This window comes from Mya arenaria, chromosome 4 (genome assembly GCF_026914265.1).
Source record: "Mya arenaria isolate MELC-2E11 chromosome 4, ASM2691426v1".
NCBI lineage: Eukaryota > Metazoa > Mollusca > Bivalvia > Myida > Myidae > Mya > Mya arenaria.
The window spans coordinates 34,306,055-34,318,656 of record NC_069125.1 but is presented as its reverse complement, the minus strand read 5'-3'; the positions used below and the strand labels follow the sequence as shown (position 1 = coordinate 34,318,656).

General features: G+C 35.4%; 1 protein-coding gene across 1 annotated transcript; it reads right to left on the bottom strand.

Annotated features, from left to right (window-relative positions):
- Positions 1 to 1,557: 1,557 nt before the first annotated feature.
- Positions 1,558 to 3,300, bottom strand: LOC128230766 (uncharacterized). Its single transcript, XM_052943206.1, has 3 exons — positions 3,075 to 3,300; positions 2,571 to 2,697; positions 1,558 to 1,756 (listed from the first exon to the last, which is right to left on the bottom strand). Exons 1-3 carry the CDS (start codon positions 3,298 to 3,300, stop codon positions 1,558 to 1,560), a joined length of 552 nt encoding a protein of 183 aa, XP_052799166.1.
- Positions 3,301 to 12,602: the final 9,302 nt, after the last annotated feature.

The following is a 12,602-nucleotide window of genomic DNA, read 5'->3' as shown; positions in this document are numbered from 1 at the left end:
AAGTTTATAATTTAAACAATATGTATTCAACATGTAAGAAGGTTAATAATATTAGCTCCTAGCTATCTCCTCAATCCACAATGACGGCTCAAGGATTTTAAATAAAAAGGTGTAGCACTGTGCACGTGCACCTACCCCCCCCCCCGACCCACCCCGACCCAACCCCATGGTGATGTCGAAAATACACGTTTGTAGGAGGTCTCGAACCCTCATTCAACATTTTGGAGCCTGTTCGTATCTGTTCAGAATGCACCATTTCACTTAACGCAGCCAAAATGTTCGTTGAGGAGCATTCATACCACTCTGGCCGCATTCACTCCATATATACTTCGGTTAATGGTGAGGGGACATTTGTCACAATGTGCGCCCGGAAAAGGCGTTCCCTCTAACGCCAAAGTCAGGGTCTGCCATAACTAAGATATATTTCTGTTAACATTTAATTTGTGCGTGTTTTCTTACTGGCACGACTGCAATTAAATTGCATCCCATATTTCAATGTTCGACTACTAGCGACCCATTTACGTACTTCCTCAGGCTGTGATTTCAATGTTTACACTGAAACTATCAACTCTTGCAAAAAAGTGTCAATTTCAGTTACATTGCCAAAATAATAGTTTTTTCTTCTTTCATTCAAATTTGAAAATATTTTTTTTACTTGAGCAATAGCACTATTTTTTTATTAACATATAAGGGGCGAATAACTTTGGTGTTGAGCTAGGATGGTTGATGGTCAATTCAGGTTGATCTGTAATATCTCTATAACCATATGCATAGGAAGCAATCATAGAATACAACTTACTTCAAAAGATGGGAATGCATCCCCTAACCAAACGGAAATGACATATCTTCACTTTTCAAATTAAAACTACTTCCTTATAGCATTGTGTATGCAGTCTGGCATACGTGTACAATGTAGTTGTCTTTTACAAAGATTGTTCAAAGTATGGCCCTGTGGTTTAAAGCTGCCCTGAAAAAGGGGTGACAGGTTTTCTATATAAAATATAATAACATCGTTGAAAATGATCTCTGAAACTGCAAATAACAGACCTTTGATATAAAATGATTTGATCGAAATAAAGAAGTATGTGTACTTTGGTTAACATACGCTAACCACGTAAATTAATTTGAATAAGTCTGATTTTGATTTTACGACTTTGAGAAATTCAAAAGAACTATGACTTTATCTGATTAAACGCTTTACCCCCCCCCCCCCACACACACACACACTTAACGAGACTTTTCAAATTTCCAAGCAGTTTTAGTCTAAAGTTTAAACTAGCCCATTCAACAGTGACCCCTTGTGTTGTGTAATTAAATCGGTCCTTTACATCAGGACGAGCCTACAAGGAATTCGAGCCAAGCGAGTTCGAGCCAACGGGGTTCGACTGTATATTAAAGTTAGATAATTCCCACTCAAATGTTAGGTTATATAGTTCAATTTGAGTTTGGCGCGTGACCAAATCGGTGTAACTTTACGTGGGTCCTTTTTCAAAATATAACTTTTGCCTATTTTATGATCATTGACACGTTATAATCTTCAGTTGATAAACGGAAAGTTCATACTGTATCTGCTGCAATCTGCTGTCCAATCCATGGCCAAAGCTTTGCACAAGGTATAAGGGCAACCACGAAGTATACCGAGTTGTAGTTCATTGCTAATTCGTGTTCATGGGCAATGTAGGCCTTGCAAGCTTGGCCCAGCTTGATTCCGGATACATTCTCAATATGCCAGGTATTGAACAGTGCTTGGTAGTAACTATAGAGAGATACAAATTGGTATATACGTAGATTTATGTACAACAAAGATGTTCGATGCGAATTTGTGTCTGTCGCTAATGTACACCGAACAAGCGTCTAACCATACAGTAGAAGAGTCTTTTTAAGCCATGTGTTGAACAGCTATCTATGTTACAATAATTACCCAAGCACTATCATGGTACAGTGTATTCAAGGTCATTATACACTGAGGAATTATTTACTAGATCATATAGAAATATATTATTCCCTACATCAATGTGTCCCTTTGTTGTATATATACAATCGATCGGTCCGTATATCACTGTAATTTGATAAAAATCAAGTTTTATGACGTCAGCGGTCATATCATATGTTCGGCCTTTCCGGACAATGTAATGTGGACCGCTGACGTCAACAGTTAAGTGTGGCTTTCTATTTTTACAACGACGAACATTTTTCGAAAGTAGATATTATAACTTTTGTCCAATAACACATCTCAAGCCCGTTAAAAATATAGAATGATAATATATAATGTTCGGTATAATACAAGAAATATTTCCACATCACTTCGGGTATATGGCATTATTAGGACTGGCAAGTCAGACCCAAAATGTGAATGGACTTTGGCTAACGCCTCGGTTCATATACACTTTCGGTAAATGACTGGCTGGTGTTTATAATGACATGTATATGACCCTCGATGGTGTGTGATATTTTTTAAATATACAATGTGTCCAGTTTATGAGTACATTACGTTCGTGGTCAGTATATGCCGAACAAGCTTAATGAAATGTGTGAAATATTAAAAATCAATTAAAGTAACAAACACTCACTCCTGGTATGCTTGAAACTGTTCCTGCAAGAACTGTTTAATAAACGGATCTGTTGTGTTTGATTCGGCAATAGCAATGTTTTTTGATGCCTCATAACAAAACACAGAGTCCTGAAGCATGAAACCTCCTGAAATGTTTACATCAGATAATTAAGTCAAACATGGTAAGACCTTGACATATGTTTTGTCGGGGCATATACATGCATTTTTGTGGTTAATGATAATGCAGTAACATAATGATGTACTAGTTGTGTTGAATAAAGAAACATATCTATATTTATGGTTTATGCGGTTCTTAAAAAAGCATATAACAATTATGTAGTTTGTTAGCTTTAAATAAAGAATTCACATATATATTAAGGCACTGCATGACAAAAATATTTGTTTGTCCTTTGGTATCCAGGTTATATGGGGTTTTTTTTGTTTTTTGTTCGTTGTATAAAATGTACGCATTATTATCATTCAAAACTACTTCTCTTAATTTAAAATGGTATCGTGTATATACCGAAGCCCTCGGGGTCGAGAGAAGCGCTCCAAATTCCTTGTACAAACCCTGACTGCAATGCTTGGATGTGATACTGTTGCGTCTGCTGCCAAAGGTACTCCGAGAGAAGTATCTCAGTGGTCTTAAAACTAATTGCATCAATGACATCAGCGGCCACCATGAAGGGGCTGGCATCCAAATGATGAACCAAGTGGGTGGCACTGCGGGGACTTCTTTCGATTGACATGGTTGAGGTAGATAGACAAGCATTTAATAACAATACTAAATTAATTGAAAAGGACTTTTTTTCCAAATTCTAAACGGACATACATTAGAAGGTAGGTAATATGTCATCTGAGAAATTATAGATAGATCATTGTTCAATACGATTTTAAAAGCAGACAACCATGTTCATTTAAAAATATATATACAAAAGAACAGTTTGTATATACAACGCGTGATATCATATCATTAATGCTACGCCATATAAAAACGTTTTACCTCTGATAACGCCTAAAAATTAAAGTAACTTTAGGTATTTCTTTAATCGTTTTACTTAGATGTACGTATTACAATATTTCCGTTAAAGATTCATATATGATAACATAAAAGGACGATGCCCCTTGAACGAAAACTTCAGAAAAAAATGAAGCAGCTGGAGCTGGTCACGTGGGCTTTGAAATGGCCGCATCCAGCGAGAAAGTAAGTATTTTGTTTTTGTTCTTCTCTCAATTAAGTGTTGTTGTATTTTCCGACATGCTGCATGACAAATATATTTCATGATTGAATAGTTTATTAGTTTATTCACAATACATATGGACATCATGTCCATGAGATTATATACATACATTAGAATAATTCATTCACAAGTGGACAAGAAATTGTCAAATTACACACAAAATGTACAAAAAGAATATCAGAGAAAAATCATACATGTATGAAAGTATGCGACAACGAGAGGACCATGTACATCAAATTTTGTGTTATAGGTGTATACATAATAGTCTATTGTTAATAGTTATATAACACATTTCATAATTTGAAAGTTGTTATTAAATTTAACATTATCAGATTACATTCAATTTGATTCATTTTGTCTCTTTCAATACCATTTATCAATATGTGTCCATAGTGACATGAAATCACTTTCACTGAAACAATTGTAAATGAGTCACGCCCTTTATATATAAATATATATATGTGTGTGTGGGCGAAATGTCATGAGCCATGCAATTAATTGAAATGAGATAATATCCTGTTTTCCTTGAAATGCAAGTAAAAAGTAATATTAAAATGTGAATTAAGTGTTTCTGTTTAAGTAATCATTCAGCCGAACCTAAATGCATTGTGGTTTTTTTGTGGGTTTTTTGCTTAATTCACTGACTAATTTTTCTTAATTAAATAATTGTCACGATTTCTCCAGGAATTTACTTTTTGTCAAGATAAAAAGATTCTATAATTTATTCAATTCAGAGTTTACACAAACGTTTGAATGTTCATAAACTCGAAGGAGTGACATAAGAGAAAACTCGCATAACTCTTAAGCTTTTTTCTCAAGTATGTCTACTTTAAATCATTTAACATCTATTATACTCCTAAAGTGTAGTGTTTCGCAAATTGTTTCGTGTTAACCTCTTAATTTTCGCGACATTTATTTAGCTAGCTATTTAAAATTGGCAATATTTTTGTTTGTAAGATGATTATCATATGACTAAAAACAGGCTTGTAAGTGCCCAGAACTGCCACCTATTACCCTTTTTAGCTATACAACGATAACAGGTCAACCAGTCATGGTTTATAACACGAAATAATTCGCGAACGTTTACATGTAGTATTACGGCAGTCATCTGTCTCACAGTTATCATGATAAACTTATATCTATTAAACTTATGTCCTTGCCCCAATTTCTCCATCAGCCAACTGACCTACTTACTTACGTCAGTGCTTGTTTTTACAAAACGGAAAATAGTAAAATTCACAAGTAATTTTTGAAGTCTCGGAACAATACTATCTATCATGTGTGTCCGTTCCGGATGGAAAAAGCCCACCGCTACAGAGGCTTGTCGAGTTAACCCCCACGCTGCGTGCCCGAGGGTCGGATTTTTCCAATTGGAAAAATAGTATTGATTATTATTTATTGAATAATCATAAATGATATCATTTAAAAACCTATAATGTCAATATCACTTTTGATAACATTTGACAAACTTTTTGTACAATAAAGTCAGTAAAAATGTTAAACTTACTGAAGTAGTATGCTTTATTGCTTGATGTGTGTTCTATTAATGTTCTGACAGTTTATGTTTGCTATACTGTTTTACATAGGCGTCCACCTGTAAATACTGAATATTTTATTTGTTCACATGGGCCATGGCCTTTTGCATATTTTGTTATAAAAATAAAAGCTTGAAGCTTTAAAACTATTCGCGTGCAAATTATACAATAAGGTACACGGTATCGCTAGCTGCGATAATATTGTTATCAAAGCAATGTATAAGCAACTACATATGACATATACTTAATCTATCTCCTAATCTATATTTGGATTATCATATGCATGAACGAACAATGGCAATGACCTTCAAATAAGGCAAAATATGTTCAATAGATATTGACATCGTTTAATGTGTCAATTCAGCAATAAAAAGCAATATTACATGACAAAAGTATGTCACTAAAATAATGCTCCTGATAAGCGTATGTCGTTTCAACATATTTCTGACGTAACCTTCAAGCAAAACTGCTCTATCTATACAAAATACATATGGAACTAAAATATAAATAAAAACTTAAATTGGGTTTTAAAGCAATGTATAAGCAACAATATATGACTGTAAAAAAGGTTCTCGTTACTGGACGCATGGTTGTTGTTTTTTAAAACATTAGATGATTTTGGTTTCGGTTCTATATGACTTCAAAAGTGTTCTCAACATTGATGTCTAGACATAATAGAAGTAATCAATTGTAGAATACATTATTATTTCAGACAATATTGGTATGAGCCATAGGAAATAGCACAGTGTAAGATGCATATAAAAAGACCAATGAAGATCACCAGTCTTATTCATATATCTTGCATTACGACTATATGTACATACACTTCGTTATCAAATAGGTAGATACACCAGAAATAACACAGCTAGAAAGCAAAGACATGATCTTTGATGCAATACCATTGATGTTGAAGATGAAATTCACTTGTTTTTGTCTTTCTTTTAACAATATAAGAAAGACAAATATAAAGTTATTTTATAACACCATATGTATTTAAGTTTACAATCGTTACAACAAAATTATAGAAATGAACTTCTCAACATCATCCACGCTACGAGCTCCGTACGAGTAGGTTTTATGTCCAAATTTTGCAAATTCGCACGTTGTCCGTACGCACATCGTTGACTTTTGCGAGCATTTTACGGATTTTTTTTTAACTCGTCGAGGCCTCGGCGGTGAATATTTCACCAACCTCCCGAGTTCTTGCTGAGCTCGTAGGAATTTTCGAAGTCGTGAGCAGCTCGAAAAGGGCTTTTTAGAGCTCGTATGGGCATTGCATTTCATGTGGAGAGATACAGAGTGTCTTTTGGGTATGATGGGTCATGGTCAAGGTCGCTGTTTTAGAAAAAAATACTTTTCCACAGAGTTACTTTAGTTAACTTATGTTTTATAGTGATAGGCGTACCTTGGGATTTGCATTTGGGGTCAATGCATGGATTATTCGTGGTGCAGCTTAGTGAATAACAAATGCATGTCAAGATGTGCTTGGGTTTTCATTTGGGGTCAGTTGGGCCAAGGTTAAGGCTGTTGTTACTAAAATAGGAAATGGTTGCCAAACAGTAACTTGAGTGTATAACGATGTATAATGACGAAACATAGTCTATAGCAAGTCACTGTTGTGAAGTTTCTTCCATCTATATCGCCGAACTGGTTAATTCTTGTCGTACGGACACCGTGCGGACACCGTGCGAGCACCGCACGAACACACGTGCATACAACGAGGTACGTCTGAGCTCCTTGCGAGCTCCGCACGACTTGCCTGCGATGACAGTACGGATATTCTACGAGTGCATCCTCCAAAGCATCATACGGGGCCCGTAGTCATGTGACAAGAAGGTATGACAGTACGTACGTATTTAAACACTTCGCTGTCGAACGATACAATTTTATAAATCGAAGGGCATCTAACGGATATGTAACCGAATCATTTAACGTTTTTTTTATATGAATCACAAACACGATCGAAACAATTCTCCTTCTTTTCAAGTGAATGTTATACATAGACAACGTAGGTATGAGTAAACGCCATTTCCGGACAGTACCAATACAGACCCTAGTTCAACATTTTTATTTGAATCAATAAAAATTAAGCGGAAAAAGGAGGGAGCGGGCTTGGATAAAAATATAGCAATTAATTTATAGTCGCCGTTTAGCAAAATATACATATAATTTTATGAGTTTCAAATGAATTGTCTGAAGTATATCAAAACGAGTGCAATATAATAATATGTATGACTATATAGATGCATTATGTAAAATAAATTATGTAAAAAAAAATCACAAAAACGCGTTCCAACGTCTGTCACGGTTTAATTCTCCGGATTCTTGTTATAATAAGGATGCTTTTCAGAATGTTACAGTTCATAAAACAAACACAATCATTTCAGGGCAAAAATGCCGTAGTTTTTAAAATCAATTTTAAAATTATATAAAGAAGCGCTATGGACTTTGGCTGCCACCTGCCCACGTATTGAAGATGTATACTTGGTGATAATACAATGATATATGCATGTGTGAATGTACAATAATGATACATGCAAAGTGGACTTCCTCGACTTCTGTAAAACACTATATGCTGAGATAATCATCACCCATCTTAATGCTACAGATATATGATGTTAAATACAGTCGGTGTACAAGATTGGCTCACGGTGACCGATTTAGGGCCTTAATGGTTTGTTTTTTTAAAACCCTTAAATCATATGTTCTAGTTCTGCTTATTGTGTCCGACTGTATTAAATTTTGGTTTTTCCAAGAGTAAGATTATGGCCTAAATCGCTCACCTATCCTCAAGCCATTGTGGTCTAGACGCTGCAAAATTTTAGCATATTTCCTTTTTAGTATCATAATTATGATAATATCCAAACATGTGTGTAATAATAACAGTTCTACATTACTTACTTTTTTGAACTCCTTTTTCGTTTAACGCGCTTTGAAGATTGGGGGCCTGATATGAAACTTTCGATGTTCAGATGTTGAATGTTTTATCCTGCTATCAGTCCTTCTGATGACGGGATAAAAGTCTGTCAGACAGATAAAAAAAACTGATATCCCCGGCAGACGCGCACGTGCGGCGTATGTATATGAGTTAAATATGATCATTTGCCATGATAACAGATATTCTCACCAAAGTTTTTTTCTCTTTTTTCGTCTGTTGTTCTTACACTGACTAATGCATTTCTCTAAACATCCTATGTCACCATTCGGAGGTCCTCGGCCATTTTTATCGAAGACAACCTCGGATGTATGTCGAAGCATCAGTTCGTAAATTTTTGAATTATATCTTTAATGAGATGTAGTGTTTTAAGGTTGTATCTATTAATCGAAGTTTAAATTGATTTCCAGTGAAGTGTAATATTGCAAACATGACTGCTAAATAAAATGACTACGCGATCTACTTGCAGCGGACTTAAACGTACCACTTTTTGAGTATGTTAACCGTCCAAATTTATCCGAGGTTGTTTCCGAGAAAAATGGCCGAGGAGTTCCGAATGGTTATGACACAAGAACAATAAACATGAAAAATAACAGGATAAATTAGTGATGTTCCGATGATCGATATTATCGAAAATTGATTGGTTGGCGACAATCGATTGTGTTTGGTAATATTCGATCATCGATTCAAGTTGGTTTTCTTGATTTCTCTTTTGAGTTCATTTATACATTCAGAAGTATTTAGATGTAATTGTTAGCAATAAGGCCAAAAGCAATAACGTCAAACATACATTTAACATAAGCATAGTTAAGGATTTCGAGTTATTGTGCAAAATTAAAACAACAATTAAGGTATTGTCAAAAACCGATTGTACTAAATATAATCGGTTACTTGAGTGGACTCGATTATCGATAGTCAAACTGGAACTGATTCAAAACACAAGGATAAATCGAATATATGGTTGGTTGCGAGTTGAAAGATATTAATCCGCCGAGCGGTAAGATTTAGAACTAGTCAAACCAGGTTAACGAATATGAGGTCGAAACTACTTTTGGATTGTCAACTGACAAAAAGTGACCGGCACTAAAAAGAATCATGTAAATCATAGTCCATCAATTGACAAGTTTATAAAAATAGTATGTTTTTAAAAACAAACATAAATCACTGAATGGATGTATCACTGTAATGATAAACAAACTCAATTTTCTTTCAACAAATTGTTTAACGTCGCCGTTAACAAACATGTGAAATACACAAATAGCTCGTGTTCAATCCCTCAACATTATAAAATACGCAATCAAGATTTATCTCTCAACATGATAAGATACGGAAGCCGATTTATCCCTCAACATTATAAGATACGGAATGGCGATTTGTCCCTCAACATGATAAAATACGGAATGCCGATTTATCCCTCAACATTATAAGATACGGAATGGCGATTTGTCCCTCAACATGATAAGATACGGAATGGCGATTTGTCCCTCAACATTATAAGCTACGGACTGGCGATATGTCCCTCAACATTATAAGATATAAAATGCCGATTTATCCCTCAACATTATAAGATACGGAATGGCGATTTGTTGAAGCGTTGTCGTACAGTTGCGAGAAAACTATTATCATTGCCAACATCTTGGAAAAGCCAAACTTCAAAAAAACAAGAGAACACAATAAATCCTTTAACAAAGAGCACCAAGATTTGCGATGTGGATAGGATACCAAGTCCCTTTTTAACATAGTGTAAACGTGTGTCACATATTTATTTTCTTTGGATTATAAAATCTTTAACCAGAACCTAACTATGTTATAATACCTTCTCACTTGAAAGTCAGTTCGCCCCAATTCACCATATATAAAACCATTTTGTGTATTTATTTTTACACCTAACATTTGTTTACAAAAAAATGAAGATGAGCTCGTTCTAATGTATTTCCCTTTACGAACTCCCAGACCACACTGCCATAGTTTAAAATGGGAGTACTAAGTTTATCAAAAAGTTCCATTCTATGATTCACTGATAGATATGTAAATTTATGTAAATACTTATTCATTGCAAAATGCCTTTAAATGATTGGCCCGTTATACGTGTGTGTGCTTTAAAAATGACTCTGTAGTGGTAAAAACAATACCTATATATATATATAAACTTACTTACGATATCAATAATTTCAGCTTTATAATAAAACACAGTATTTCTTGGTAAGCAACCTCCTTTCCTACAAATCATAACTTTACTTTTCCTGACATTAACAAGTTTCCATCGATTATAATAAGATTCCAGTGTATTTAAATTGAACTGCAATTCCTCAATACTTTTCGCAAAAATAACTATGTCGTCTGCGTATAACATAAGAAACATTTTTAAAACATCAACCTCTGAACCATTTAAAAATAATCTTCTATGTCATTCAAAACCATGCTAAATAAAAACGGAGACAAATGTTAACCTTGACGAACATCCCTAACACACAATCAAATTGATCATTTACCTCATTACTTCATTACATTGTTTCACCCTTCATTTTATAGACGAGTAAATAGATCTAATGATGTCAATTATGTTACCTCTAATTCGTAGTTGTATCAATTTCGTCCGCAAGTTCTCTCTAACAACATCATCAAAAACTTTAGTAAAATCAATAAAAGAACAATATAATTTGTTACCTTCATTCAAAATATGTGTAATTATACCATGTAAAACAAAACCATTATCAACCGTACTCATATATAAAATGGAATGGCGATTTATGCCTCAACATACCGCAACGTTATAATATATGGAATGACGGTTAATCTCTTAGCCTTATAAGATGCGGAATCGAAAAATATACGCACTATTTGGCTATAGCGCGCTCTCAAATTAACCGTGTAAGTAATGGCCCCTTTCTGCGTAGGCGTTCGCTTAAGAGCGCTCTTGTGTGGTCCGAGTAAGTAAGGACTTCTTGCTGCGTTAGATTTGACTATAGAGCGCTCTAAAACTAATTGCAAAGGTAAGGATCTCCTGCTGCATAGGATTTGGCAATATAGTGCTCTCAAATTAATCGCTTTAGTTAGGGCCTCTTTCTGCGTAGGATTTCGCGTAAGAGCGCTCTTGTGTGGTCCGAGTAAGTAAGGACCTCTTGCTGCGTTAGATTTGGCTATAGAGCGCTCTAAAATTGACCGCCTAGGTAATGACCTCTTGCTGTGTAAGATTTGGCAAAAGAGCGCTCTAGAATTAACTGCAAGGGTAAAGACCTCTTGCTGCGTAAGATTTGGCCAAAGAGCGCTCTAAAATTAACCGCATAAGTAAGGACCTGTTGCTGCGTAGGAGTTCGCTTAAAAGCGCTCTAGAGTTAACTGCGCATGTAAGGACCCCCGGCTGTGTAGGAGTTCGCTATAGAGCGCTCTTGAATTAACCGCATAAGTAAAAACCTCATTCTGTGCAGAAGTTGGCTAAAGAGCGCTCTAAAGTCAATCGCATAATTAAGGGCCTCTTGCTGCGTAGGAGTTGGCTATAGAGCGCTCTAAATCTAATTGCGTAAGTTAAGGCCTCTTTCTGCGTATGAGGTCGCTATGGAGTGCTCTAGAGTTTACCACTATAGGAAGTAAGGGCGTCTTCCTGCGCAGGAGTTGACTCATCTTAAATGAATTGCGTAAGAAAGGACCTATCGGTGCGTAGGAGTTCGCTCTAGAGCGCTCTAGAGTTAACCTAATAAGGCTAATAACTCTTAAGGTTGTGCTTTAAATGCCTTCATCGAATACACATGAACTATTTAATGTATGGTTGTTTTCACATGTGTATACAAAACAGTTATGCACTCAATAATCTAAACCAGTCTTTTGACATTGTCGGCTACATTTATCCAATGACCAAAATTTACCAGACAACCAAACATGTCGTACATGATATTCGAACCAGCTTCCAGGTCGATCAGGCTTTTACGTAGCACGAAAAGAGCAATGGCGCATTATCAGTGTGTACCACGTGATAAATTACGTCATAAATGCTACGTCGGAAGGCACTATTTTGCTTCAAATGAAGACTTGAAACAAAGATAATTTTCCTATTTATTCATTATATTAATTGAAACATGGCGCAGTCTACGCCGATTATAGAGCCCCCTTCGGTCATTTACCAGAGTTTGATAGAGAGTTTAGTTTCTTAAAACACTTCGACAAACCTTTTCAGAATACGGCCGTCTGACGGAGCATTGTCAAAACATTATTTTGAACAAAGGTTTGTCGAAGTGTTTGAGGAAACTAATCACGTAATCAATCTCACGTTATAAAACGAAGACGGGGCTCTTTAAGCGGCATAAACTGCCCTTTGTATCATTTCAAAAGGTGAAGAAAATATA

Bases quoted from the DNA above. Each gene is read 5' to 3' on its own strand.
- LOC128230766 (XM_052943206.1), bottom strand. From the start codon at position 3,300: ATGTCAATCGAAAGAAGTCCCCGCAGTGCCACCCACTTGGTTCATCAT. The intron at 2,698-3,074 runs GTATATACACGA...TAAACATTTCAG, and splicing joins TCTCGACCCCGAGGGCTTCG to GAGGTTTCATGCTTCAGGAC. The intron at 1,757-2,570 runs GTGAGTGTTTGT...ATCTCTCTATAG, and splicing joins CAGTTTCAAGCATACCAGGA to TTACTACCAAGCACTGTTCA.